This window comes from Camelus dromedarius, chromosome 23 (genome assembly GCF_036321535.1).
Source record: "Camelus dromedarius isolate mCamDro1 chromosome 23, mCamDro1.pat, whole genome shotgun sequence".
Taxonomy (NCBI): Eukaryota; Metazoa; Chordata; class Mammalia; order Artiodactyla; family Camelidae; genus Camelus; species Camelus dromedarius.
This window is the reverse complement of record NC_087458.1, coordinates 2094560-2120616: the sequence shown is the minus strand read 5'-3', so window position 1 is coordinate 2120616 and position 26057 is coordinate 2094560. Positions and strand designations below refer to the sequence as shown.

Genomic DNA, 26057 nt, shown 5'->3' with positions numbered 1-26057 from the left:
ACAGAGAAATAAGGCCAAGGTTTGATGGTGAAAAGTGATGTGGAGAGGACGTAACAGGGTGAGGGTGATCAGTGCAGTGGGGGTGGGGACTGCTTTTTTTTTTAATGGGGTGACCAGGGAAGGCGTTTCTGATACCCCTTAGCAGAACCTGGAAGAAAGAAAAGGTGTCGGGGACGTCCTGTTTGCTGCAGGCGGTCCCAATTTGTGCCTCTTGTTCCGACGTGATTAATAATAGAACCTCATCATGGTCATGTGGAAGTCCATTGGAGGAGGTGGCCCAGGTTACAACAAGGGAAGGGCAAGTGCAAAGGCCCTGGGGCGAGAGTGAAAGCCAAGAGGCCAGCGAGAGGGAGAGGTGGGCGGGAGGTAGATAGCACAAGATCCCAGAGAGGGTTTTAAGGGCGTGGCATTTACTCAGAATAAGATGGGAGCCAAGGAGGGTTCTGTGCAGAGGCGCTAGCATCTGCCTTTGGTGTGACAGGCCCCCTTAGGCTGCTGTACTGAGAACAGACTGCAGGGGGCGCGGGTGGCAGCAGGAGGTACTGCAATAGTCCAGGTGAGCTAGGACAGGGTGAGAGGTAATGCAATTGCAAGTATGTTTTGAAGGAGGAGCTGAAGGGCAGTGGATCATGCTGAGGGTCAGAGAGAAAAGGCAGTTGGGCTGAGGGAAAGTTTGCGCAGAGAGGCAGCTGTTCCAGGACGCAGGGGCGGCGCAGGGGCGGCGCAGGGTCAGCTCCGCGGCAGGTGGATAGGAGGTCTCTGAGAAGGAGCAGAGCCTCCTGCTTGTGGCTGGTGGAAGACCTTGGACGGCTCAATATTTGGCCTGCAGCTGTGTTTTACTTGGTCCCCACACAGTGTTTTATTTATTTTTAAAAATGTATTGCCAATATTTAAAAACCAGGAGGTTTTTTTTTTTTTTAAACAACTAAATTTCTACCTGTCTTTGAAAAGCCTGAAGCTCTGGTTCCACCAGGTCTGTGTTCCCCTTGGCACCTGTCAGTGGGAGAGGAGCAGCCCCTGCCTGTGTCGGGAGGGGCACGTGTCCTCCCATTCGCTCCAGGCCCCGGTGTCAGTGCAGGAGCCACGAGACCTCAGCCTGCTAGGCCCCTCCGCCCAGCTCCTTGTACAGTGCACTACCTGCCCACATGTGCCCAGCCTGCTCGCCCTGATTGGAACCTGCTCCTAAGGGCTGGTGGGAAACAGGAGATCTGTCTGAAAATCCCCATGGGTTGTGCCTGCCCTCCTGTCCCCCCGGCCCCCCAGTTTCCAGCTCAGCTGTCTGCCTTGGCTCCTTGAAGCCTGTGGAACCATTTAAAAGGCTTCTAAAGATATTGATCAATCTCTCTAAAATGGATTATCCCCATTGCCTCCCAGCCTGACTGGGCGCCCTGGGTGAGATCAGAAAGGAATTATGTTAGCCCGAGGCCAAGGGAGCAAGGGCGAGAATGTGTCTCCTCCCCAGTGATGCAATCTTATCAGAGCTGAAGTTTACTCTCCATCTTGGGATATAGGATACTTTGGGGCTGTCGGAAAGAAAGAATAATCTCACGATTTGCAGCCTGCTCGACACGGAGCCAGCGGTGGGGGCAGGCTGCGGTGAGGACCATTTTTCGATAGCTATTCTCTGGAGGAATCAAGCCCTGGCAGAAATCCCGTTGGAGCCCCAGTCTTGGGTGTCGCGCCTGCGACCCGCTCACAGCCTGCGCCTGGGGCCCAGGGGACAGGCGCGTTCATTAAAATTTGAAACACAAATGGAAAATTGCTACCTGAAGCCTCAGCAAGCAGCCAGCCTGTGGATCTGAGTTCCCGTTAATGGATGGAATAGGGAGGAAGCAATTACAGCCACCACCCCACAATTCCTTTGGAGATAGTCGGGTCTAATGGGAGGAGAGAAAATCCAAACCCGTCTGAGGCAGGAAGAAGCCTTGAGGTCCAAGTGGGGACAGTTCTCTTCCTGTCCCCTGTCCCAGGGCTGAGCCCCAGGGGCTCTCCTCTCAGACACTTTACTGTTCTGGCTTCTCTCCCCCCACCCCACCCTGCACCTCTGTTGTCTGGAGGGGATGAACCATGCCTGGGCCCTGTTGGGTTTGTCGTCCCCGCGGCCCCCCCCTCCCCATGATGCTGGTAGCGCAGGGCTGTCTCTGGCTGGGTCTGGTTTTCTGGATCCAGGACTTGGGTGCAGGGAGGTGATCCCAGGAGATACCAGTGGGGATAAGAGATGCGGTTATGAAAGAGCCCCCGTGTAGGCCTCTGGAGCTTGGCTTTGCTGCGGACCCCTGAGAGATGGACCCCTGAGAGTCCTGGGGCGGAGAGCGTCAGGTGCAGCGTAACCCAGCCGGGGCTGCGGTGGGGGCTGATGGCAGCAGTGGCTTCTTGTAACCTGGGGCAGTGGGCAGCCCTCACCTGGCACAGGCCCTTGCTCTCACACCCAGACAGCCTCTGACTCTGATGCACAGATGTCCAGAGAATGGAGAGGCCCGTGTGCACGGGGGCCTTTGTGTGGGTTTGGGTAGGAAAGAGGCAGGAGCCTTCTGAGGGCCTCAGCTATCCAGGCTGGGTCCTCGGGCAGCTCTGCCAGCAGACCCTTCTGGGTGGGCTCCAGCTCCTGGGGAACCAAGGGCTGGTGGGGTAGGGGCCCCCCCAAGCCCAGAGAGGGCCCTGGTGGCATCATCAATGGAATGCTCTGGGAGCTGTGCCCTGCCCGCCCCTTCCGCCCTCTGGTGCTGCCCCTCACTGCCCTGAGGCCTGTGCTGGGATGTCTTTTGTGTGCACTGCTGTTTATTGGGCCAAGGGCTGGGTCAGGGACTTGGAGTCCAGGCCAGTGTGAGGAAATGGGGGTGGGGGGCTCCCTGGTTCTCCCCCAGGACAACCGGATGGCCCTGGGTCCTGAGACAATGGGCCCAGGGAGGGGGCCAGGTGCTGGGCCCAGGGCAGGAAAAGGAGGACTTAAAGATAAACACAGACCCGCCCCGTGGACTTGAACTTGAGCTGCAGAGCAGTGGCCAAGACACCCCTCCCTGGTGCCCCATGGAGCCTGCGGGAGACAGAGGCAGAGGGGGGGAGGGCAGAGATCAGAGACGGTGTCCAGATGAAGTAACAGCCAGTGGTGGCCAGCGCTTGGTTTGCTTCAGGGGCTTCATATGTTAACCTTTAATTCCCACGAGCACCCCACAGGGGAGTACCATCATCTCCCTTAAATACGGGGAAACTGAGGCACAGAGGGGTGCATCCAAGGCCACATGGCTGGACAGTTGGCAGAGGGGGATCTGAGCCTGGGGACTCTTGCCCCATCCTGCCTCTTGAAGCTGGGCTCCCCCTGCCCACCTTGTGTTTGGGGTTGCCCCTCCCCCGAGTTGCTTCCAGCTGCCACCCTGGGCAGAGCCTGAGCCCCCCCAGGAAAGGTAGGACACACCCATCCCTCTGGTGGGGACTCTGGACTCTTGAGGATCCTGGTGCACTGGCCCATGTGGGTATTTGGAACAGGGCGTGTCACATCTGCTCTTTTTTTTGGGAGGGTGAGTAATTAGGTTCATTTTTTTAACGGAGGTACTGGGGATTGAACCCAGGACCTAATGCATGCTAGGCATGCGCTCTGCCACTGAGCTCTACCCTCCTCTCGGCACATCTGTTCTTACACGTGTGGGTGGGAGAGAGAAGGGGTATGTGGCACCAGTCTGACCCCCCTGCACGTCCTGTGCCTGTGGCCTCAGTCTCCTGGTATCATCAACAGAGCACAGAGCCTTGTGATTCTCCGCAGAATGTGCCCCTGTGCCCCTGTGCCCCAAACCAGTCCCCACCCCCCAGCTCTTCCTCCTCCTGCAGACACTGGGCGTCTCCCACAGACTGCCCCTGACCGCTGTTTTCCAAAGGAAGGCCGCGCAACCCACTAACTCGGGAAGAATATGCTAGATGTCTTATTTTTCTCACCTCTAAAAAATCTTTCCTTTTACATATATTTTATAACATTATTAACATAGAATACATAAAAATAATTTGTAAGTATACGTGTATTGAGATGAGTGTTCAAAGTTTTTTTTTACGTTTAAAATCGACTTTATTGAGGTACCGTTTTCATTAAAATGCAGCCATTTAAGGAGTTCTGTTCATTGGCCTTTGACACATGTGTGTATCTGTGTCATCAATAGCTCAACCCAGACATAGGACTTTGCTGTCATTCTAGAAAGTCCGTTCCCAGGCGTGCCTGCCCAGACTTACCTCCACCCCAACCACTGACCTGCTTTCTGTCACCCTAGGTTAGTTTCTTCTTTTCAAATTGTGCATCTTACCTATTGTGCACATCAAGTTTAGCATCTTACCCATTTTCAAATGTTCAGATCAGTGGTATTAAGTGTGTGGCCAGTGTTGTACAAACATCACCACCATCTGTCTCCAGAACTTTTCCATCTTCCTAAACTGAAACTCTGTCCCCAGTCAACACTCACCCCTCGTTACCTATCCCCCAGCCCCTGGCAGCCACCATCCTACCTCCTGTCTCCATGAATCTGACTCTCCTAGGGACCTCCTATGAGTGGGACCCACGGTGTCTGGCCCTTTGTGACGGGCTTCTCTCATCAGCACGACGTCCTCAGGGTTCACCCACGTGGTAGCAGGTGTCAGTGCTTCATTCCTTCCTAAGGCTGAATGATAGTCCGCGGCGTGTCTGTATCACAGTGTGTTTATCCACTCGTCCGTCAGTGGGCACTTGGGTTGCTTCCCCGTTTGGGCCGTTGTGAGCAGCGCTGTGCACATGGGGGTGCCAGTGTCTGTGTGGGTCCCGCCTTTGGTTCTTCTGTGTCTGCGCTCAGGGAGCTTCGCCTGCGCTCGAGTGAGTGGAGCTGTGCCTCGTGTGCTCTGAGCCTGGCTGCCTTTGTGCGACATTCTGTCTGTGACACTCGTCCAGGTTGCTGCGTGGTGTTCCTTGGTGAGTCAGCACAGGTGTCGTTCTGTTCTTTTGCTGATGGACAGACACTCGGGGCTGTTCTGGATAGAGAGTTAGGGGCTGTGACCTGGAGAGCCAGGTGTTCGCCACGTGGTGCTGGCTCCTTGCCCGCTGATCGGGCAGGACTCTCACTTCTGCCCAAAGTCCACGCCTCTCTGAGCAGTCCCTGGACCAGGCTTCTCTGGGTGCTGGATGCAGATGGAAGTGAGACCCAGCCTCTGCCCCTAAGGGCACCGGGCACCAAGACAAGGAAGAGAGGCTGCCGTTAAGACAGGGCGGGGGGAGTCTGCTTCTGGCTCTCTCCACGGTTCCTGCTTGATGCTGCCAAGATTATAAACCAGCAAGCGAGCTAGGCCTGTAAACAGGCCTCCTCGCGGAGGCCCACCAGCTGTCAGGCCTGGCTTTCCGCCCAGCACACCCCCTTCCAGGCCACCGTCTTGGCCTCCTGGGGCCACTGCGAGGTGTCCTGGGGTATGAGGTTCTTCGGAATGGGGAACTGGGCCCTCCCTGCTTCCTTCTCCACTCCTCCCAGGCTAGGGATGGGGTCAGTGGAGTTAGCCTCCAGAAGCCCCAGGCCGCATCCCACATCCTTAATGGGGAAGCTTTTCCAAGTCACCAGGGGAAGCAGGAGAGGGTAAAGGTTGGCCTCCTTATCAGGGCTCCTCTGAGGGAGGGATGAAAAAACAAAGCCACCGCAGCCCTCTGGGCCTCTGGGCGTGACAGCTGCTGATAAGAGGAAGGCTGCCTGGGTGGTTTGTGGTGACACCCAGTGAAAGCAGAAGTGGGTGGGACCCTCGCTAATCTGGAGCTGCATGTGGTCAAGACCCTAGCCCCAGACCCAGGGACTGAGAGGTCAGAGCAAATCAGCCCCTGGCCCAGGGCCCTTTGGGAACCATTTATTCACCCCTACTCCCATTTTGCTGAAAGGTACTGTGTGAGTATGGGGCCTGAAGATTGGTTTTCCAAATTCCTTCAGTTGTGGGCCTCAAAGACCCAGCCCTGCCTTGGCTTCATGCGGTATCCTGACATGCATTCATGGAGCACCTGCTGTATACCAGGCCAGCATTCAGTGATTACCTTCCCTGGGCCTGGACTTCTGGATTCAAAGATGGAAGACACAGTAAAGGCTGGGTCATCAGGACAGTGGTGACAAAAGGGGATCATGACGATACAGACCCCCAAGGGCCGAGAGAGAGACTCAGGGGGCACTTGGAGGGGCTGTCTAAGGGGAAGTGTCCCAAAGAGGGAGGCCAGGCAACTGCCTAAGGACTGGTAGAATTGGCCAGGTCACCAGCCAAGCCTCCTTGGGTCTGGCTAAAGGCCAGGACACTCTGAGTTCTCCATGGGGCCCCACTGGCTTGTTTCCTTTAGGGAAGTGGTCTGATGCTCAGGCTTAGATCAAGACTCCTTTGAAAAGGGGAAGCAGAACCTTCTCGGTGAACCGACAGTGAAGTTGGCTATGTGGGGCGGGAAGAGGCGAGGGCCCTTCCTGAAGCTTTGGGGGCCAAACCACCTCTATTACCAGGGTGGAGGGGGGGATCCCGAGGTGTCTGCCACTTGCCAACCACATGCTCTGGTGGCCCCTCCCTATGTCAGCCTTGGGCAGGGGCCCATGACACAGAGCCATTAGCCACACTTTACATACAACAGGATACGTGAGAGGGTGGGGTGGTGGAATGTCCTACACTTTCCCCCCACACTCAGTGCTGGGAGCTACCTAGAGGTCACCAGTGGCAGGGGGATTTGGACCCAGGCCACCTGGCCCCCAGGCTCCCCCACCGGGAGGCTACATGTCCCCCCTGTTTCCCTCAGGGCCTGGGAAAGGTGGGGAGTTTGGGGGCTTCCAGTCGGCCACCAGTCAGACATCGAGACTGCTCACCGGTCACGACAGGGGAAGGTTCCAGAAACTCAGAGACTGGCACGGTTGGGGGCCGGTGAGGTGAGGACTGTACTGTGTGGAGCAGGGCACGTGCTCCAGGAGTTTGGAGAAGCAGGAGACAAAGGGCCCGAAGCAGTCAGTGCCCCCCACCCCAACAGCAGGACCCACCCCACCAGGTGGGGTGAGGAGGAGGCCTTTCCATCGCGGCTCCTGGGAAGGCCCCGTTAAAGCAGAGGTGGGAGGAATTTTAGGGGGAATGAAATTCAAGCCTGCTCTTTGGGGACCGAGCAACAGCTGCGGGCGATGTTTGCTGGGGCAGAGGGTGCAGGGCCTAAAACTGGGGCCTCGGTTATCAGTGTGCTGCAGTGTTCCCTGCTCCCGCCGTCCCCTTGACAACAGATACTCGCGGCTTGGTTGTAAGGAGGAGCCAATCTTGATTTGGGTTTTCATGGGCATCTGCTGGGAGCAGCAGGGCAGGAAGAGGGTCAGACGGAGGCGTGAGGCTCTGCTCCCGGGAGCTCAGTAATTCTTGGCACCAGGTCAAGCTTTAAAAATTCAAAGGCTAAATGAGGAGACATAGGCTGCTCGGCCAGACCGACCTGTGGTCACCTTTGCTGCCCGGGGCCACAAAACTGCAGGAGGGCTGCAGCCAGAGATGCCTTCCAACTCCAGCTCCCGTGGAGAGGTACCCTCACTCCTTGGAAGCTTCCAGAGCCACGTTCCCTATCGGGTTTCTCGCTGGGCTCCTCTTCTATCCAATCTGGGCATCGTTCATTCATTCATTCATTCACTTATTCAGTATGGAGTCCCCACTGAGTGCTAGCATCACACTAGGCACTGCAGGGACTTGGTGGTGGGGATGCCAGGTAAGCCCCACAGAGAAAGATGTACAAGATGACAAGGTGTAAGTTCAGGGATGAAGTGCTACAGAAACCCCACTGTAGAGGGAGGGATGGGGTGACCAGGAAGGGCTGTGTGAAGCTTCTTTTGAGGGCAGTCAGGGCAGGCCTTCCTGAGGAGGTGACATTTAAATAGGGGGCAGCAGGATGGAGGAAGCTGTGTGGATAGCTGAGGGAAGAGAGTTCCAGGCAGCAGGCACAGCCAGTGCAAAGGCCCTGAGGCAGGAAGAGGCCAGGCAGGCTGATGTGGCTGGAGCAGGGGTGAGGCAGAGGCGGGGCTGGGGCCAAGTCTTGTAGGGACCGTGGCACCAGAATCCCAGGCTTGAGCCTGATTCCTCTTGGAGCAGAATTTCCCAGTGGTTACCTGCCTGCCTCCCAAGCCTCTCATCTCCCTCAACCGTAGCTGGAAGAGGAGGAGAGAAGGCACACTGGCCATTCTGAGCCCTTGCTGGTCTACCCTGAAGCCACCTGTGGCCACCCGGCTGGCCCATCGGCAATGGGTTTTCAATTATCCAAACATTGCCTGTGCCCTTTGCTTCCAGCCGGGACTGCTGAGCGCTGCAAAAGGCAAATGGCTTTCAGTGGCGCTGAGGGGGGAGCGGGGGGCTTTGCTCCCTTGCGTGATTGCAGCGTCTGTAATCTGCTAGGTTTTATTGTTGAGAAACCATACAGCAGCGTGGCAGGGAGTGTAGGAAGTGTGCGGTGGGGCTGGTGGGGGGACCCATTGTCACCAACAGCCATTTACCCTCTGGCACTTCCTGGTCTCATCCCTGGCCATGTGTGTCCACATAACATGGGTACGGTTTGTGGCTGGGGAGGCTTGGCCAGGGCCTGAGTCTCCACTGAAGGTGCCTTGAGGGAGCCAACCTTGGAAGCAGGCAGGTGATTTGATTTTGGACCTCGCCACCCTTCGGAGGCCCTGGGGAGGAGGAGGTGGCAGAGGAGGAGAGAGCAGATGTGGCCGCTTTCAGGGAAGAGGTCGTGTGCCAGGCCGAGCCAGCCCGTGGAAAAGGACAAAGGAGGCTCAGTCCCGTCCTGCTGTCCCCTGGTGGTAGAATTTCTGCCGCCTTGACTGCCTTCCCTCACCCAATCTCCCTCTCGCCCTGGGGTGCGTCTGGAGACCCCTCCCCCTCCCCACCAATCCTCCTCTAGCCCCCAGGTCGGCCCCCATGCCCGCCAGCATCCCTTGGCTGAAGTGGTCTGCAGCCCCCAGTGATGGATGGAGACCTCCCATCCTGGTGCCGCCATCTTGGCCGGAATGGCATCGGCGTCCTGCGTCTCCAGGCCGGGCCACGGCCTTCCTTTCCCCCATCTCCTCCAGCCTTGCCCACTCCTGTAAGTGGCTTAATTAAGGAGCTGTGTGGTTTATTTATGTATGGACCTCGCCTAATTGGCGTGTTTGTCTTTTCTCATTATTCCCAGCTGGACAGAGCCGTTTGAGCAACAAATGGAAAGAGGCTGGATTTCTCCAACACAGTGTCTATTTTTGAAAGCCGGCTCGGTGCCCCCGCTATTAGCTGCGTGCACATGTTTGCCGGCTCCAGCCACATGCCCATAAGCACTTAATTGTGGGTGCAGTTAGTCAAGGCGGGCGGCTCTCTGCAGATTTCAGGGGTGAGGGAACCTAATTACACCTGCAATTGAGTGCTTTAGCAGGGACAAAAGATGCCTGTTCAGCTAATTGCAGGCACCAAAATTGCCCCCACAGAAAGATTCCCTGGTAGATGCTTTGAGAGCCAAGGCCATGAATCGTAATAAAGAACGGATACTCGAAATTATAGCGGTGGGGGGGTGCTTGTTTTGGCCTCCAGGATTCAGCGTTTTTGCAGTAGTCATTATCATTACACTTCTGGGGTGTTTTTTCCCACTGTGAAGGCCGTTCTGTGACTCAGTTTGTTTTTTCATTAGCACCTCTACCTTCACACAGAGAAATGTCACTAGTGAAGGAAAATTTGGGGTTAATCACCTTCTCTCACCTATTTGCTCACTGACCACAATGATTCACCAGATCTACCTGGAGCCAGCCTGGATCACCACGCTCTGGCCTCCCTGAAGGTCTCGAGTACCATGTGCGCTCGGTGCGCGGTCTGCAGGTACCTGCGGTATCTCCTGAGCTCGGGCTGTGGGGCCGGCGCGGTTCTGGCGGGTCAGGGGGCAAGGAACAGGCAGAGGCCCTGCCCCGGTGGAGACTGCAGCCTGGCAAGGTCTTAGATGTGATGGTTCTCCAGGTTCGGTTTCCCATTCTCTGCAGGGTCCTTCAGGCTCATCTTTTCTCCCTTGACCGAGAGCTGCGGACGCTTTGGTAAGTCCCACCCCTGGGGCCGTTGCAGGTCTGCTTCTGTCCGCCGTTGCTGCTGCCGACTCCCTGCCAGGAGTGTGCACTTCTGATGCCTGGTCATTATGGGTTGTTTTTTGTTTTAATTGAAGTATAGTCAGTTTACAATGTTGCATCAGTTTATGGTGCACAGCATAATGTTTCAGTCACACATACACATATATGTTCCGTTTCATATTCTTTTTCATTATAGGTGAAGTACAAGAATTGAATACTGTTCCCTGTGCTCCGCAGTAGGACCTTGTTGTTCACGTATCTTATATATAGTTAGTATCTGCACGGTCATTATGTTTCTTTCAGACTTTGCCCGTATAAGTTGAAGCCCAGGATGGAGCTGATTTCCTTTGGGAGGGTGTGTATTTGTTTCCAGTGGGTGCCTAGAGACACAACCGCTTTGGAGCCTCCTTAATCCAGCCCAGAACTTGATGTTCCCGGGGCGCCCTCGACTTCAGTCTGACTGAGCTTCTGCATAAGGGCTGGCTGGCTCCCCCATCACTCTCACCCTGACTAGGTAGTTCTCCGGGGCCCTGACTTATTGTGGGGAGGGTCTTCCTATTAGACCCCTGACTAGTACAGAGGGACCCAGGCTTTGCTTTCTGTCCTCCTTAACCTTCAAGGCCATAAAAACCTAAGTTCAAATTTCAGTGACTCTGTCCACGCCCTCAGGGCCAGTGTGGCCTCAGGTCAGCTCTGACGATTCCAGTTTCCCCGTCCCTATTGGCCTGGTGGTTCCTTATTGTCTTTTCAGCTCTTTGGTGCGCTGAAGGAGCTGGAGGGATATTTTTATGTGGCTCCCTGGGTTGATTTTATTGGCCATTATGAGAAACAGGAAGTCCAGGCCACTTCTCCAAGCAGAGTCTGGGAGCAGTGGGCAGGACTGGGGACACAGCACGAGACGGACATCTGTGCTGGGCGTGGAGAGTGGCCAGGAGTGGCAGACGCTGTGTCCAGGGTGGTCAGGACAGGAGCAGGTGGCCAAGTGCAACAGAGAGAGTCTGAAGACCAGCTGGCTCCCCAGGGGCCACCCACAGCCAGAGAGCCCTCTGTGGGTGGCCCCCTGAGTCTCAGCCGATCGGAGTCACAGACCCTGGGTGGGGGCTTTCCTAGGACCCTCCTGTGCAGGCCCAGCCAAGCAGGACCTGGGCAGTTGGGGGAAGCCACAGAGTGGGCCCATCAGAACACCTAGCTGCTACGTGGCCATCACTGGTCTAACCATGTCCTCGCTGCCCAGGCTCAGCTCTGGGGCTTGGCTGGGTCTCACCTGGCCCAGAATGTCTCCTTCACTTCCCTCCTCTTGGCTTGGCTTCAGGTGCTGGTGATCATAGGCCACTTGGTGGACACAACAGGGCCACTGGCGTGGCACAGAGGGTCCATGTTCTGCGTCTGGCAGCAGAGTGGCCCTGTTACCCATTTCTTTTGCACCTGGTGTTAGAGGTGAGGCCACCTTGCTTGAAAGGCCATCAGTAGGACATAGCCTCGGGGGCATCCTCTGTGATGAGCCAGGCTGTGGGAACTTGCCTTTTGTGGCACAAACATGTGACATGCATGTACTCTGCCCAGGTCACGCCCCTGCCACCCTGCTTGTCATCTGTATGCCCTCAGGGCAGACCCTTCCCTTCTGGAGCTCAGTTTGCCCCCGTCTGTGAAGGGGGCAGCGATTCTCACTCCCCAGCACCGAGGAGGAGCTGAACCAGTGGGAAAGATGAGTCAGCGCCAGCTCAGCTGTGAAGTTTGGGGCTGTGTTAGCAAGATGCATGTCTCGCCCGCCGTCCAGCCGGAGAAGGCATCATAAAGTGTGCAGGGCCCAGAAGGGGGCCAGTGGTTCAGCTTTACCGGGGCATCAGCTGACTTCTGCATCTGTGACCTTTGCGGAGAAGCGGAGGAGATAGCTCTGGGTGTGATCGTGTGTGTGTCTGTGTTGAGATTTTTCAAGTCAGGGCTGGGATGCAGGGAGAGTGTGAACCCACACTTGATCAGTCGGCAAAGGAGGAAAAAGCAAGCTACACGGGGCAGTTTTCTCTTGGAAACCTGTTCTGTTTCTTAAATGTCAGAGTGAGCAGATGGTGTGTCTGAGTTCTATTAATCATGGGCTTGCGGAGCTGGAAGGCCTGTGGGATCATTTAGTTTGAGCATCCTACCAAGGAGGAGACTAAAGGCCAGAGATGGCCACAGCCACACTGTACCTTCAATGGGGGTGGGTGGAGCTGCACTGGGACCCAGCCGCTCTTCCGAACCCACACCCCTCCCACTCTATGGGATTAAATAGGTGGATGCTCCCCCTACCCTAGGAAGTCATCCTACCTCCCAATCAAAAGCTGAAGCAGAACTGATTCGGGGATAATACACCCCCACAAACAACCGGAAATCCTGTCTTTGAGACCCATGGGTCAGGACTGTGGTCACCAACTGAGAATGTTCTGGCCTTGGTGCTTTGTTCAGCTCAGCGCAAGCTGGTGTTTTCCAGGTGCTATCAGGAGACTGATGGTTGTGAAGCCTGGGGCACCTGGCCGCTCAGTGCTGGCCACTCAGCGCCTGGTTTGGTGGTGGTCCTCCTGGACCTGCCTGTTTATCAGAGTTCTTCGGAGCCGCATAACTTCTCCCAACCCCAGCTCTTGACTGATGCTGTTTCCTCCCCCGTGGCAGCTGTTGTAACGGGCCATAACACAGGGAACCCGGAAGTTCACCTCCTCACATGATGTTATGAAATTGAAACCACCATTTCAACCCAAGTGGGCAGAATGGCTCCTTTGTCCTGCTTTCCCCAAATATATCCCACAGCTGTTTTCCAGTTAGCCCTGAGATGGCTCCAATCAGGGCCATAGCCTTGGTTTTATGATGATAGTAAAGTGGGGCTAAATCATACTAGAGTGTAAATGACTGATAGCAGGTACTTTTTTTTCAGAGCAGGCTTTGTTTAGGTTAGAGAGAAAGAGGACTGTGGAAGAAAGGCCACAAGGCACCAGGGTTGCCCACTTAACATACTGGCTCCTCCCTCCTCTTTTTCTATATGAACACCACAACATCACTGGATTCCTTTCCTTATGATCCTTTTTCCTGAATCACAAGCTCAGCCCCACTTTGGAACCGTTGGTTCTAAGCAGCATCAAAGAATCAGAGACAGCTGGAAGACCACAGCACCCCATTCAGCCCCTCTAATTTTTTACGTGATAAAACTGGGGCCAAGAGCAGGCATTTGTTTGCCCGAGGCCAACGGTGGTGCTGGGTTTAAAACTCAGGTCCCTCAGCGTCCTGGCTGGATCCTCTGTGCTACATCAGAGGCTTTCAACCAGGGTGATTTTGGTACCATCTCCCACAGGTGAGGCATAAATTTGAACTTGTCTCGAGACATGTTCATTGTCACAACTAGAGTGTCCCATTGGCATCCAGTGGGTCGGGGCCAGGATTGCTGTTACACAGCCTACAGTGCGCAGGGCAGCCCCCTCAGCAAAGAACTGTCTGGCTCCAAATGTCAGCGGTGCCACATGCATGCTTTGCAAATGACTAGGCAGAATAGCTGTTCTCCGGGCGGGGAGAGTCTCTTCTTGGGGGCATGTCAGGAGTTCCCTCAGTTCAGACATGACCCATTGGAGGATAAAGAAAGGGCAGCTCAGTGGGGAGGTACAGCTCAAGTGGTAGAGTGCGTGCTTAGCATGCATGAGGTCCTGGGTTCAATCCCCAGTACCTCCTCTAAAAATAATAAATAAATAAATCTAATTGCCTCCCTCCACCGAAAAAAAGAAAAAAGAAAGAAAGAAAGAAAATAGAGGGCAACTCAGGCCACGGAGGACCGAAGAGAGATGCTGGGCAGGGGAGGGGCACAGGGATAGGAGTGGCGGGGCCCGCCCAGGATTTCTGTGCAAGGTAAAGGCGGAGAAGAGTAAAAAGGGGGCCCAAGGCTCCCCACTTGGATTCTGTCCCACTGAAAAGTGTGCCCAGCGTGAGGGGAAGCTGGCAGAAGCCGCCGTTCAACACCATGTCATGTCAGCCAGAGGGCTGCACGGACCTGGAGCGGCTCGGCCCAGGGGGAGGCGGGAGGTCTGTGCATCATCCACAAACAGGTAATTACATCCCGGCGGTGACTCCTTCCTTCCCGGCAGACGCCAGCGGCAGGCAGCGGGAAAGGCTGTTCACAGATGCCTTTTTCCCTTGAACAGGCTTTTTCGCCTGATCCCTGGTGTGCAGGCACCAGTGGGGAGAAGAAAGCCTTGTCAGCTTGCCCCCAGGCAGCCAAACAGGACAGCGGCTGCAGCAGGATCTGAAGAGGCAGGCCACACGTGGGCTGTCGCCGTGTCCCAGAAGGTGCTGCCGCGCCGACTCCCGTGTCTTCCCTACCCCCGGAGACCTTCCTCGGTGCTTTCCAACAGCTGCCTGCCAGCCCTGTGCTTGCTGGCTCTGCACGAAGCAGAACGTTGACAACCAGGGCCATCCGAGGTTACGAATAGTCTGCCTGCAGAAGCGGCCCTCCTGCACCCTGCGGAGCGCGCGAGGACAGGCAGAGGGCCTTCTTGCAGGGACATGCTGTGTGGCCCTGGCAGTCCCAGATGCAGTCTCTGTCTGATTTCACTGGCATCCACGCAGCCCACAGGGAGGGAGCACTTTGGCCATATCACAGTGTCTGTCTTGTAAAACCATTATTGCAGAGTTCCCCAGTTGTGAGCTTGCCGGCAGCCTGCTCCAGTGGCAGCCCTAACCTGGAGGTCAGATACACAGTTCTGTGTGTAGACAGCAACGTGCAGTGTTCTTGCCCTTCCTGGTGTTTTTGTTTGCTTGCCTGGCTTTTCCTTAAAAAGGGTTTCCAAGGTTGGAGGAGGGTAGAGCTCAGTGGTAGAGAGCATGCTTAGCATGCCCAAGATCCTGGGTTCCCTAGCACCTCCACTTAAAAAAAAGGAGGGGAGCACAGATTTCTGGGCAAAAGCCCCTTTGCCAGCTCCTGCTAGCTTGGTTGTCATCGAGAGCAGTTTAAAATGCAGGGTCTGGGTTCGAATGTGAGTTTTCCTCTTACTGGCTGTGTGACCTTAGGCAAGTCACTTTACTTCTCCAGACCTCAGTTTGCTCATCTGAAAAATGGGATGATAGATTTATTTTTATTGTGAGGATGAAATAAGATAGTGTACTTAAAGCATCCAATGCAGTGAGAGTCATTAAGTAAATATCCATAAAGGAGACCTATTGGTATGTGTATTAAGCTACCACTCGCTGCTCTAACAAAGAGGCCTTGAGAGCTCAAAGACTTCTGGCACTAGAAGTTACCCTCCACATGCACTCCCAAGGGAAGTTACACAGTAGATGTTTATTTCTTAATCACATCCCAACATAATGTATAATTGACGGGGAGCCAGGAAGGGGCCTCTGCTTTCACCAACACCTGGGGGTGCTTGATGGAGGTGCTGCGTCTTCTATATGTGGAGTCAAGGTCATCCTTGTTGCTGACCCGGAAGGGGAATGCGGAGGCTCATGCATGAGGCCTTTCTGGGCCAGGCCTGAAAGTGGCAAGTTCTTACTTCAACCAGACATTCTCTTGGCCAGAATGTGGTCATCTGGCCCCACACATCTGCGTGGGGGGCTGAGAAGTGTAGTCTGGGTATGAGCCCAGGAGGAAAGGGAAACAGGTTTGGTGAAAAGCTGGCCACCAGGCTTCTGTAGTTTGTTGTTGTGGCCCCAGGCCTTGTGGGGCCGGCTGGGATGCAGAAGGCAGGCAGAGCCCTCAGTTCATAGGATAATGTGGCTGGGCTGGCCAGCCCTCTGTTCACCAGCAGATAGCCATACTCAGTGATCTCCTGCCACCCGGGCTGCTGCCCATTCCCCAGCCAACACTTGTGTGTCGTGGGTAGGGGAGACGAGAGGGCCGGTAGGTGACCAGAAAGCCCCCTAGTCAAGGGGGTTGACTTCAGCTTCACCTAGAGCAGGCAGCTTGAGCACACACCTGCCCTTGGGCCCTTCATCTTCATCCCGGCCTTTCCTGTAGGCCTGAAGCTCAGATCGACCCAGCTGGCTCGAGGCCTGTGGCATCCAGCCTTGGACAAGGCCCAGGGCCTCCCTGGGCTGGCAGGATAGAGGGCTTTCCGTTTTCACAGATGTGACAGGATGTATGAGTTTCCTGTGGCTGCTGTAACAAATGACTGCAAACTGGGTGGCTTAAAACATCAGAAATGTAGTCTCTCCTGAATATTTTGAAGGCCAGAAATCTGAAATCAAGAATGTCAGCAGGGCTGCTCTGCTCCTTCTAGAGGCTCTAGGGGAGGGTCCTTCCTGCCGCTTCCAGCTCCTGGCGACTCCAAGTGTCCCTGGGCTTGTGGCCACGCCCCTCCAGTCTCTGCCTCTGTCTCCACGTGGGCTTTTTCACTTGCGTGTCTTCTCCTCTTTCTCTTTTAATAAGGCTACTTACCATTGGACTTAGGGCCCACCCTGATAATCCAGGATGATCTCATCTTGAGATCCTTAACTTAATTACATCTGCACAGACTCCTTTCCCAATTAAGGTCAAATTCATGGTTCCAGGTGGACATATCTTTTGGTGGGCCACCATTCAGCCCATCATTACATGGGGCAGGTGGAGGAGGCTGCGAGAGGCGCAGTTAGACCCCTGAGACGGGACAGCACTCCCTGGATGGGGCGCGCCCTGGAGCCCCTGGGTACGAGGAAAGCAAAAGTGAACACACCAAGATGGAAACGAAGCCTGGGTCTGCAGACGTCACCCTGACGGGACATTAGTTCTCCCTTTCTCTCCCAACGTCAGACTTGCTTATCTTGAGACAGAACATTCACACACGTCCAGTCACCTAAAGACCAGAGCCGGATGAAGGGAGAAAGTGGGTGTGTCCGCTCCCTGCGTGCCCTGGGGTGAGTGACTTCACCTCTTGGGGCCTCAGTGTCCTCATGTACAGAATGGGGTGATGGTCGGTGTAGGTCTGCCCCGGGGGGTGGGGGCAGGTTCCAGGTAAGATAACATCCTTAGCAACGCACGTAGCGCGGAGCCCTGGGTGTGCCGAGGCCCCCGCCGTGGTGGCTGCTGTTTTCGCTGTTACCACTGTTACCCAAAACATTGGCATAATTTCCAGGTCTGTTTACAGAGTCCTCACTCTGTGCTGGACACCAGAGTGGTTACACACCCGCATCTTCCTGGAATGCAGCGGCAATTTCATCCCATTTTCCAGGTGAGGAAACTCAGGTGGTGACATCACTGCCTGAGGGCACACAGTGGGTGGGAGCCCAGCTGGAATTTGAACACTCTGGTCTGTCTGACTCCACACCGCGGATGCATGTGGACATGGACTCTGGACCCAGCTCAGCTTCAAACTGCCACTTACCCACTGTGTGTCCTTGCGCAAGGTGCTCAACCTCTCTGTGCCTCATCTAGAAAATGGAACTCCTAATGGTGACCTTGAACACAGTTGTTATGAGGATCCAATGAGTTATCCATGAAAAGTGCTTAGAACAGCAACTGGCGCAGACTGAGTGCTCAGGGAACATCAGCTGGCATAATTATCCTAGAGAGGGAAGTGGAGGGGGCAGTGAAATGCCCAAAGGGGCATTTCAGGTTAGCCATGTGGTCTCCCAGACTCCCCTCTCCTCCCTTCCCTGGAATCCTTGGGGAGGTCGCAGCCTGGCCCAGGCAGCCACAAGTGTTTCAATGGGTAGAGAGAGGCAGTGAGCTCTGGGGCTCAGAGCCGGACACCCCATCGCTGCACACTCCAGACCCCGTCCGCAGTCTGTGTTCTCAGCACGTGCTGCGAGACTATTTTTATTGCATTCAGCTGATGCTCTTGGCTGGCTAGGCTGTCTCCATGCTGTGGCAACAGTAGCCCCACTAGAGGGAGTCTGGGGCCCCTCCATTTTGAAAGTGCAGCTGGGGAGAGTGGGAAGGAGGGGGCCCCCCTGCACTAGTGGGGGTCTAGTGGGCTCCACGCCACCTCCAGGGAAGCAGCCAGCCCCCGGCTTGTTTCCCCATCGAAAGATGAAGTGGTTTTCTTTGCCTTTCTTGACACTGCTTGGAGCTTCCCTCTGACCCTGGGTTGGCTGGCAACCTGGGCAGGGGTCTTCGGAGAGGTGGGGATGAGTTTGCCCTTCGGTGGCCTCAACTGTCAGAAGGGACACTGGAGACTCAGCTTGCACCGATCGCTGCCTCTTTTCTGTAAGTGCCCAACTGCTCCCCAGAAGTGAGCTGACAGAGCAGGAGGACAGGGTATTGCCACAGCCAGGCTCTGAGAGAGAAGAGGGGATGGAGATGGTATTCCAGCCTTGCAGAGAATCCCACTGAGCTGAAATCCCCAGAAAAGTGTTATCCTTCTCACCTGGGCACCTGACAGCTGGTCCAGGTTGGCCCAGATTGGCTGCCCCTCCCACCCGCAGCCAGTCCATAGGCACCACCACAGGAGGGGTGACTCCCCTGGAAATGAATGGCCTTAGTGATGGGTTCCAAAAACTCCAGCCAAGCCACAAGGGCCGGTGGGAAAGGGAAAATCCTTCCAGCTCCCCCGTTCAGCCACATTATGGCAAACAACCGAGCCATTCAGTGGGGAGTCAGCCGGTTAAGCAGGCTGCTTGGCACAGCAGGGGTTGCTTTACATTTTTCAGCTGTTTTGGCATCGGGTTGGGAGCTGCGGTGCAGCCACCCTTCCATGGCAGAGCTCATATTTTCCTCCCTTACGCATGTCTCTGTCACCAGGAAATGTCACTAACCTCCTTTGAGCTACCCAGACCCAGGGCCCAAGGAGGCTTAGGGTATCACTAGAATCTTAGTGCTCACCTCCTTCCCAAGGGAGTGGCCAAAAGCAATTAGGGCTTGGCCTGAGCATTTTGAGATAATTTGATGCAGGCGTTCAAATACTTACTGGTGGGGGGATGTTTGCCTTTTGACAGGGAAGCAAAGATAAGCGGTGCTGGTCAGCCAGTGTGGGGTCTCCCCTTCTCTCTGCCTCCTACTGCTTTTAATGTTCACCCACCAGCAGCGAGCCAGGCCCCCATGCTCTCCAAGGCTCTGCCATGCCTCTCCTCCCACAATTTCAGTCTTGGTTGGCCCTGGAGCAGCTGTCTCCAGAGGGCCTTGCAGAGAAGCCGGGTCGTTGGAATTCGAACTAGAGACCCCCATTGCCAGCCCCCAGTCTGGGAGCATTCTCCACAGGTGGCTCCCAGAAGGCAAGCTTCTTTCTGACACCATCTTCTCCACTTTAGTAGGGGAAGGGGGGCGCCCAGCAGATTGGGGGACCATCCCTCCCTCTGTACCCTGCCTGTGATTGGCCCATAATTACAGGTTTATTGCCTGTACAGCTATTGTGTAATGACATGTTTTCAAATTAATTTTTATGGCTCCTGCCATTAGCATATACAGTAGAGGAAGGTTCGGTATTAATTGCTACTGTTGTTCCTGTAATCCCCGAGAATTAAAAACCAATAAAAGAATGACAACAGAAACTGATAGTTTAGGGTCTTTAAAAAAGTTATATTTTTCTCCCCCAAGCAGAATCAGAGATTCCCTATGTTTCTGAGGGGTCTAGGGGGTGGGGCAGCTCACCCTGGCTGTCTGATGCGCGCCTTGGTGTCCCCTGCTCCCAGGGAGGCGCAGATTATCAACTGGACGGGTGCTAAATGGGTGCTAAATAGCTGGGAGGTGAAAGTGGGCACTGAAGCAGAGGCCGATCCGGGGGCGGGCGGCAGGTGTTAGACCCGGACCCTGCCGTGCCAGGCCGTCGTCTCCCTCGCAGGGCCGCCAGCGGCGACGGGCGCAGGGCGGGGGGGGGGGGGGCGCAGGGAGCGCCGAGCGCGCCGCCACGCAGCCCCGGAAACAAAGGGCCGCCGCCGCCGAGGGCCGAGCGCGACCTGCGGGGTCAGCGCGGGGCGGAGCGGCCAGATGCTGGCGGCGGACGCCGGCGGCCCCGAGCGGCCGGTTTCCTCCAGGTCGGCAGCCCCGGGGCCCTCCCTGGTGCCCTTGCGCGCTCGGCCGCCCGCGGGGAGGGGGCGCCGGGCGGGGCGCCGCGGGGAGTGGGGCATTAAAAGACGCTCCTCGCACCAGCGGCGGCCCAGCGGGCGGAGAAGGCAGCCGCCTGCGCGCTGCACCCACCCAGCTGTTTGGTGGTGGCGGGGAAGAGCGCCACCCCTCCCCTTGGCTCCGAGCGCTCCGCCCAGCCCATTTAAGATTTTCTGGTGGGGTGGACGTGGAGTGGGGGTGTGGTGAGTGGCATAAAGGGTCAAAGGACACGCGGCGTCCGCCCACCTCCTCCAATTTGCCCTCCTGAGCTCTCCTCTAGAGTATCATATTCCAGGAGTCCAATTGTCACCTGAAGCCCTCGAGTTTAGCAGGGACCCCAGCTTCTGCTTGGGACCCCTAATTTACGCAGCGGCTGGAAAGCGTTGGCAGGAACCCAAGCCTGGCGTGACCCTGGTGCCCCTCGGTGGGTGCCTGCAGGCTCAGGTCCGTTCCTCAAACGAAGGTGATTGTACCTGGGGTCAAAAGGTGACCCCTTAGTGTTACCAAGTCGTGATTCCGGCTGGTTGTGCCACTGAGGAGCCCTTCAGAAGGTAAAAGGGCTTGAAAATAAATTGTCACATCAAGAGGCAGCTGTGCAGCGCGCGTTGAAGTGTATGTGGGGCGGGGCGTGGGTAAATGGATCCTGTCTCTTTAAAATCGCTGGGCTGGACAATGAGTGCACAGGATGTGGTTTGGCGGCAGGGTTTTTTCCCCTTCGATTTGGGGAATTATCACATGGGGCCTTCTTGAGCTGGTGTGAAAGAGAGGCGGGTGGGGAGGAGGGATCCAGTCTCCACACTCACTCACACACTCTGTACAGTTGGTCGTTTTCTTAAACCAAATTAGCTAGGGCTCTCGTTACTATGGTGCAGCCGGGGCTTGCAGAATCCCAGTAATAGCATTTATTAGGTCTATTTGCCTGGAAGCATGCCTTTCCCGGATCTGATAATGCACCAGTGCAGGGAGAGTGTGGGAGATGGTATCAAGCATTTGATTACACTTGCAGCAGGGATTTTTAAGGGGTGGGGTGAGGGGTGAGGAAAAGAAAGGGGAGAAAGAAGCTCCTCGCCTTAGGAGCTCACCCTGGGCCGGTGCAGTGTGTTTCCGCAGCCCGGTGTGGGTTTCACAAAAGGCGGGATAGAGCTCCCGGGGCACGATTTGGGGATCCTCCTCCCAGGCCCCAGCGGCGAGTGAACTCCTCGCTCCCGCAGCTGTCAGACGTGGGTGGGGAGGGAGGGAGGACGCACGGGCGGGCGGGCGGCCAGAGCGCGGAGTTGGGCAGCCGGAGGGGGGGACCGGCGGCGCCCGCAGCCGCCCACAGTTTGCAAACGGCCCCTGCTTTGGGGCAGAGGGGAGCACCCCGCCTCCAACAGCAGCACCCTCCCCGCCTTAGGAGAGGGGAGCCCAGCTTTCCGCGCCCCGATCCCGATCCGCATGGATCTGCTGCCCGGCTCGGCGGCCGCGCGGGGGGAAGCTCGCAAGTGAAACTATTATTATCGCCCTGTGAAGCGTGGAGCTCTTGGAAGATGCCGAGTAGAGACGGAAGGAGCCGCCGCCGCCTGCAGCCGCCCCGCCGCTGCGCCCCTACCCTTTCGCTTTCATTAGGGGAGACAAATCTGCTGTCAGGCAGCCAGCTTTCCAATTTACCGATAATGATTCTTGCATGAAAATTGATCGAGGGTCTCTCCACCGCCGTGCGCTCTCGCCTGCCCGCTCTCCTCCTGGCTCCTTCTGCCCGGGAGCCCGAGCCCCCGCGAGTTCTTTCTCCTTCCCCCACCCTTGCTCTCTGAGTCAGTGGTGGGACGCCGGGCCAGGGAGATAACCAAAAAAAAAAAAAAAAAAAAAAAAAGTGGGGGGAGGTGGTGTTGGTGGCGAGAGGGGGAGGGGAGCCGGCTCCTCGGCCTGCTTTCTTCTGCCCGAGACTTGTTTGCAATCGCTGCCTCTTTTATTTACGAGAAGAAATCTCCCCCTCGGTACTTCTTGGCTGTTTGGGTATTAATTTTCTCCTCTCCCCTCCCTCTCCCCACCCCCTCCTCTCCCCCACCCCGCCCCTCCTCACCCAGTAGCTAAGGGGAAACGAAAACAAAGCCGATTTCTCCTTGGCAACAAGAGATACCCCCTCCCGCCGCCCCCCCTTCCTTTTTCCTTCTGGTTCTGAACGTGAAACCCTGTTGGAAACAGGTCCCTTGACCCTCGCCCTTGACATTCAAATGGCTGAATGGAGGAGAGATTGCTACTCGCACGTTTTGGGGGCTGCTTCTTTCTCTCTCTCTCGCTCTCTCTCAAATGAGTAATCCCTGAAGATCTTAACCCCCCAATTTCCTCACCCTCACCTCCCCCCTTTATTTTTCTCGCGCTCCTCTCCGCTCTCCCGCCTGCTTCCCTCCGCCGTGCGCCCCCTCCTTCTTTTATTTGCATCTCAAGTCCAAAAGGCAGAAAATACACACGCGGCGAAGACACCGGGCAGCCGTGGAGGCTCCAGCCCTTCCCTGGTCGTCAGTTACCTCATTGTGGATCTGCCAGGGCCAAGGTGGCCGAAACTGCTCGGGTGCTGGCCGGAGAGAGAGCCTTTTGATCATTTTAGGGAGAGAGGAAAAAAAAAAAAAAGACTGATTTTTTTTTTTCCGTCGCTGTCAGGATCGCTCTTCTGCCTTTATTTTATTGTTTTGGACATTTTTGAGCGCCGTGGCTCGGACGGCGCTTTTTGTCTCCTCACTGGGTTTTAACATTTTTTTCCTTCTTCATCCCTCTCTGGCCACTATGGAATTCTAATCTGAAACATGTTTGGATTGAAGCCTCCTCTGTATTACTTACCAGGTAAGCGAGCTCTGTGCGCCTCCCCTGGTCCCGCGCGGCGCCGGCGCGCCCCAGACCCCCACCCCACCCGACCCCTCCAGATCCCCCCGGCCTGGGTCGGGGCCGTGGGTCCGCCGAGCCCCCAGCGGACCAGCAGGCGCGCGCGGCCCCCGCTGCTCCCGCTACGGTCCGGCCGGCGGTGTGTGCGCTACGTGCGGCGAGGAGCGCCCACCCGGCCTGCCGCCCGCTTCGCGCCGCCGCCGGGGGTTGCGCGTCTCGCTCCTTTTGTCTGCCCGGAGCCGGCTCCGTGGCGGCGGCGCAGCGAGCGGCCGGGGCACTCAAGCCTTCCGAGGTGAATTAAGCACCGGGTGTGAAGTTACTTTCCTGCAGGCCGCCACGATCGGGTAGCATGCGCCCCCCGACCCCCGCCCCGAGTCCCAGGGCTTATTTTCCTCTCCCTCCAGCCAGCCCCTTGCGCGGTCTCCGCGTGAGCGTGGTGTGTCTTCCCCCCACCGCCCCCCTTCCTGCCTGGGATTCCCTGGAAGGTTTTGTGCCTGCCGAGATCGGAGGAGAGGGCCGGGGGAAGCTCTGGAGGGTGGTTGGCGTGTCTTCCTGTTTCCCTAACCTTCCTGAGCGCTGACAGCAGCCTGCCCTGTAACTTTCTGTTTCGGGGCGAGTCGCGCTTGCAGCCCAAAGAGGAGGAGCGGGGGTGACAGCCGGAGGTTTGGGGAACCCCTCTTCTGTCCACCTTATTTGGACTTTGAAACCTTAAAAATAATTACATGTAGGCTGAAGAGTAGCTGGTGAGCCACAGTTCCTGGTGAGGGGGTTGGGAATCTTGGCGATCCCTGGGGCCCTCCCCGCAGCTGCGCTGTCACCCCCCCTCAGTGCCCCATGGGTCGGGAGTAACTCACCAGGCCTATCCCTGGTGTGCCACGTGACCCCAGGTCAGGCAGGCTGGTCTGCGTATGACCGCTGGTCCTAGGAATGAGCTGTTTTTATTTCCCTTTCCTTCCTTTGAGAGTTTTATCTTCCCTGGGCGTTGACACACATTTCCTATAGAAGTTGGGGCGTCTGTGGATTTGGGGGTGGGGAGACGTTGGGGTGCTGTAGGGGAAGTTCCTGGGCTTTTCATGTTGGGGCTTGGAAAATTCTGCAGAAGACACTGCCGGTAGAGGTTTATTTCTGAACTGTTTTGCTGGGGAAAGGTGCACGTGGCTGGGTGCTGGGTTTTGGTTTCTTTCCCTCTGTGTTCAGAAGCCCCTGTCACTTTGGCTGTGGCTCCCAGTGCTGTCCTGGATCCCCCGGGAGGACTGTGGGGGAGGGAATGGGCCTGGGCAGGACCCAGATCTGCGAGATTTGGTCCTGAATCAGGGCAAATATTTTTACCAAGTTGAAAGAGTAGGGGGAGGCTAGGAGGGAAAAGAAAAAGTGGGAAGGACTTCTCAGTTCTGTGTGAAGTCCGCACGTTTACCCTTTGTGAGTTTCTCTGTGGCTGTTTTGGGTCCCTAGCCCTTCCCAGGAACTGACAAGGTCTGTGTCTCGTTCTTGGTGTCTCCACCACTTTTAAAGGAAGAATATTCAGGGGCTGCACTCCACCCTTGATCTCTTTTTTCTTTCCTTCACTGCCTGAAATGCAAATCCGGCCCCTTGCTCCCCTCTGTATTACCCTCTGCAGATCCGGCCCGAATTAGAACCGGAATCCCCAATTTACAAAAGGGCTGTGTTCTAACACAGGGCCCAGTCCTTGGGCTCAGAGCCGCCCCCCCCCCCCCCGCCCCCAGTCTCTCCCATAGGAAGACCCCAGGTGGCTGAAAGCTGGTGCCTGGTGAGATGCCCCAGGGCCCTTTGAACCCAAGCTGTGGCCCGGCATTCCTGCTCTGGCTGGTGTCTCCAGGCGGCCTCCCCCTGGCCTGGGAGCCGCTGAGAAGCTGGCAGGATTCTTTCCTCTTTGTACCTGCAGCGCCGCCCCCAGAGCTGCGCCTTGCCTTGTAGACACTCAGTGCATTTGTGGCAAGAATGAATCTTCTTAAGTACAGGGCGTCTTAAAAGCACAGGTGCTTGTAATCTACACCCCACTTCACCTGCCATTGGGTGGCTGCTGGTGCATATTTATTCATCAGGTGACCGATTTTCTATTTACACTGGAAGCCTCAGAGAGAAAAGGAGGAAGTGTCAGGCTAGGATCCAGAGCAATTAAGCAAAATCAATCCTGGCTGGTGTGAAGTCCTGAGCGGCAGGGTGAGGGCTGTAGGTCGGGACCCCAGGGAGGTCAGGGCCCGCGTCCTCTCTGCCTGTGGAAGGAGGTTTGTCCTCCCTCCACTAGAGTTTTCTTTTTTTTTTTTCAATTGCCTCACTAGGATTTGTACTTTATAATTTTGCTGTAACAGTGTAGAGGCTTAATTGGGAAGAGCTGTGGTCAAGTGCTTTGCTTCCCTGGGCTTTGGCCAAGTCCTCTTAGAGTAGTGGAGGGAATAGTCAAAGGAATGACCTGGTTCTCATGAACTTTCCCAGCCCCCTTGCGTGTGCTTTGCGGGAATCTGTCCTGTAACTCTCATTCCCACTCCTGAGCTCAGTGCTGGTGTCTGCCCATTTCACAGATGAGGAATGTGAGGCTCAGAGGAACTAGCATTTGGCCCAACTCAGAAATGGTGGAGCTGGGACATGAAACTGGCTGCTGCCCGCCATGCTGGCCTGGGAAGCAGGGGCCTGGACACGGCCAACCTGGTGTGCTGGGGCTTCATGGCCTTAGAAGGCTGACACCCAGGTGCTCTCGAGCCTCTGGGACCCTGTTCTGTCCCCTGTCACAGTATCTGTCACCCCAGGGAGCCAGGGCCCAGAACCTGCCTGTACAGCCTTTCCTGGGGGCAGTCCATTCACAGCCAAGCTGGCTTCAAGCATGGCTCCCCCTGCTTCGCAGGCCTGAGGCCGGGCACTGTAGGTTTGAGGTCCTGCTCTGCCTCTTCCGAGCCATGACCTTGGGCAGGTGACTTGAGCTCTCTGGGCCATCTGGGAAATGGGGTCTATAATTGTATTTACCTCAGTATGGACATAAGGCAGGGGGTGGCCATCTGCGTCCCACTGCTTGATCTTTGTCAATAAAGTTTTATTGGCACACAGCCATGCCCGTTCTTTTTTGTATTATCTGTGGCAGCTTTTGAGCTATGACAGCAAAATGGAGTAGTTGTGACAAGGCTAGCCAAGCCTAAAATACATTATCTGGTCCTTTACAGGGGAAATTTGCC

At 56.1% G+C, this 26057-nt stretch overlaps 1 protein-coding gene across 6 annotated transcripts in view; it reads left to right on the top strand.

Annotated features, from left to right (window-relative positions):
- The window catches only part of GSE1 (Gse1 coiled-coil protein), a 391422-nt gene that overhangs the window by 265685 nt on the left and 99680 nt on the right, over positions 1-26057 (top strand). Inside the window, exon 1 of one of the 6 annotated variants that reach the window (XM_031436600.2) lies at positions 22083-22833. The exons of the other annotated variants lie outside the window; for them this stretch is intronic. Coding sequence (XP_031292460.1) covers positions 22797-22833 — 37 coding nt within the window. The 5' untranslated portion in view covers positions 22083-22796. Of the gene's footprint in view, positions 1-22082; positions 22834-26057 lie in introns of those variants that run through there. 6 annotated transcript variants of the gene reach the window in all.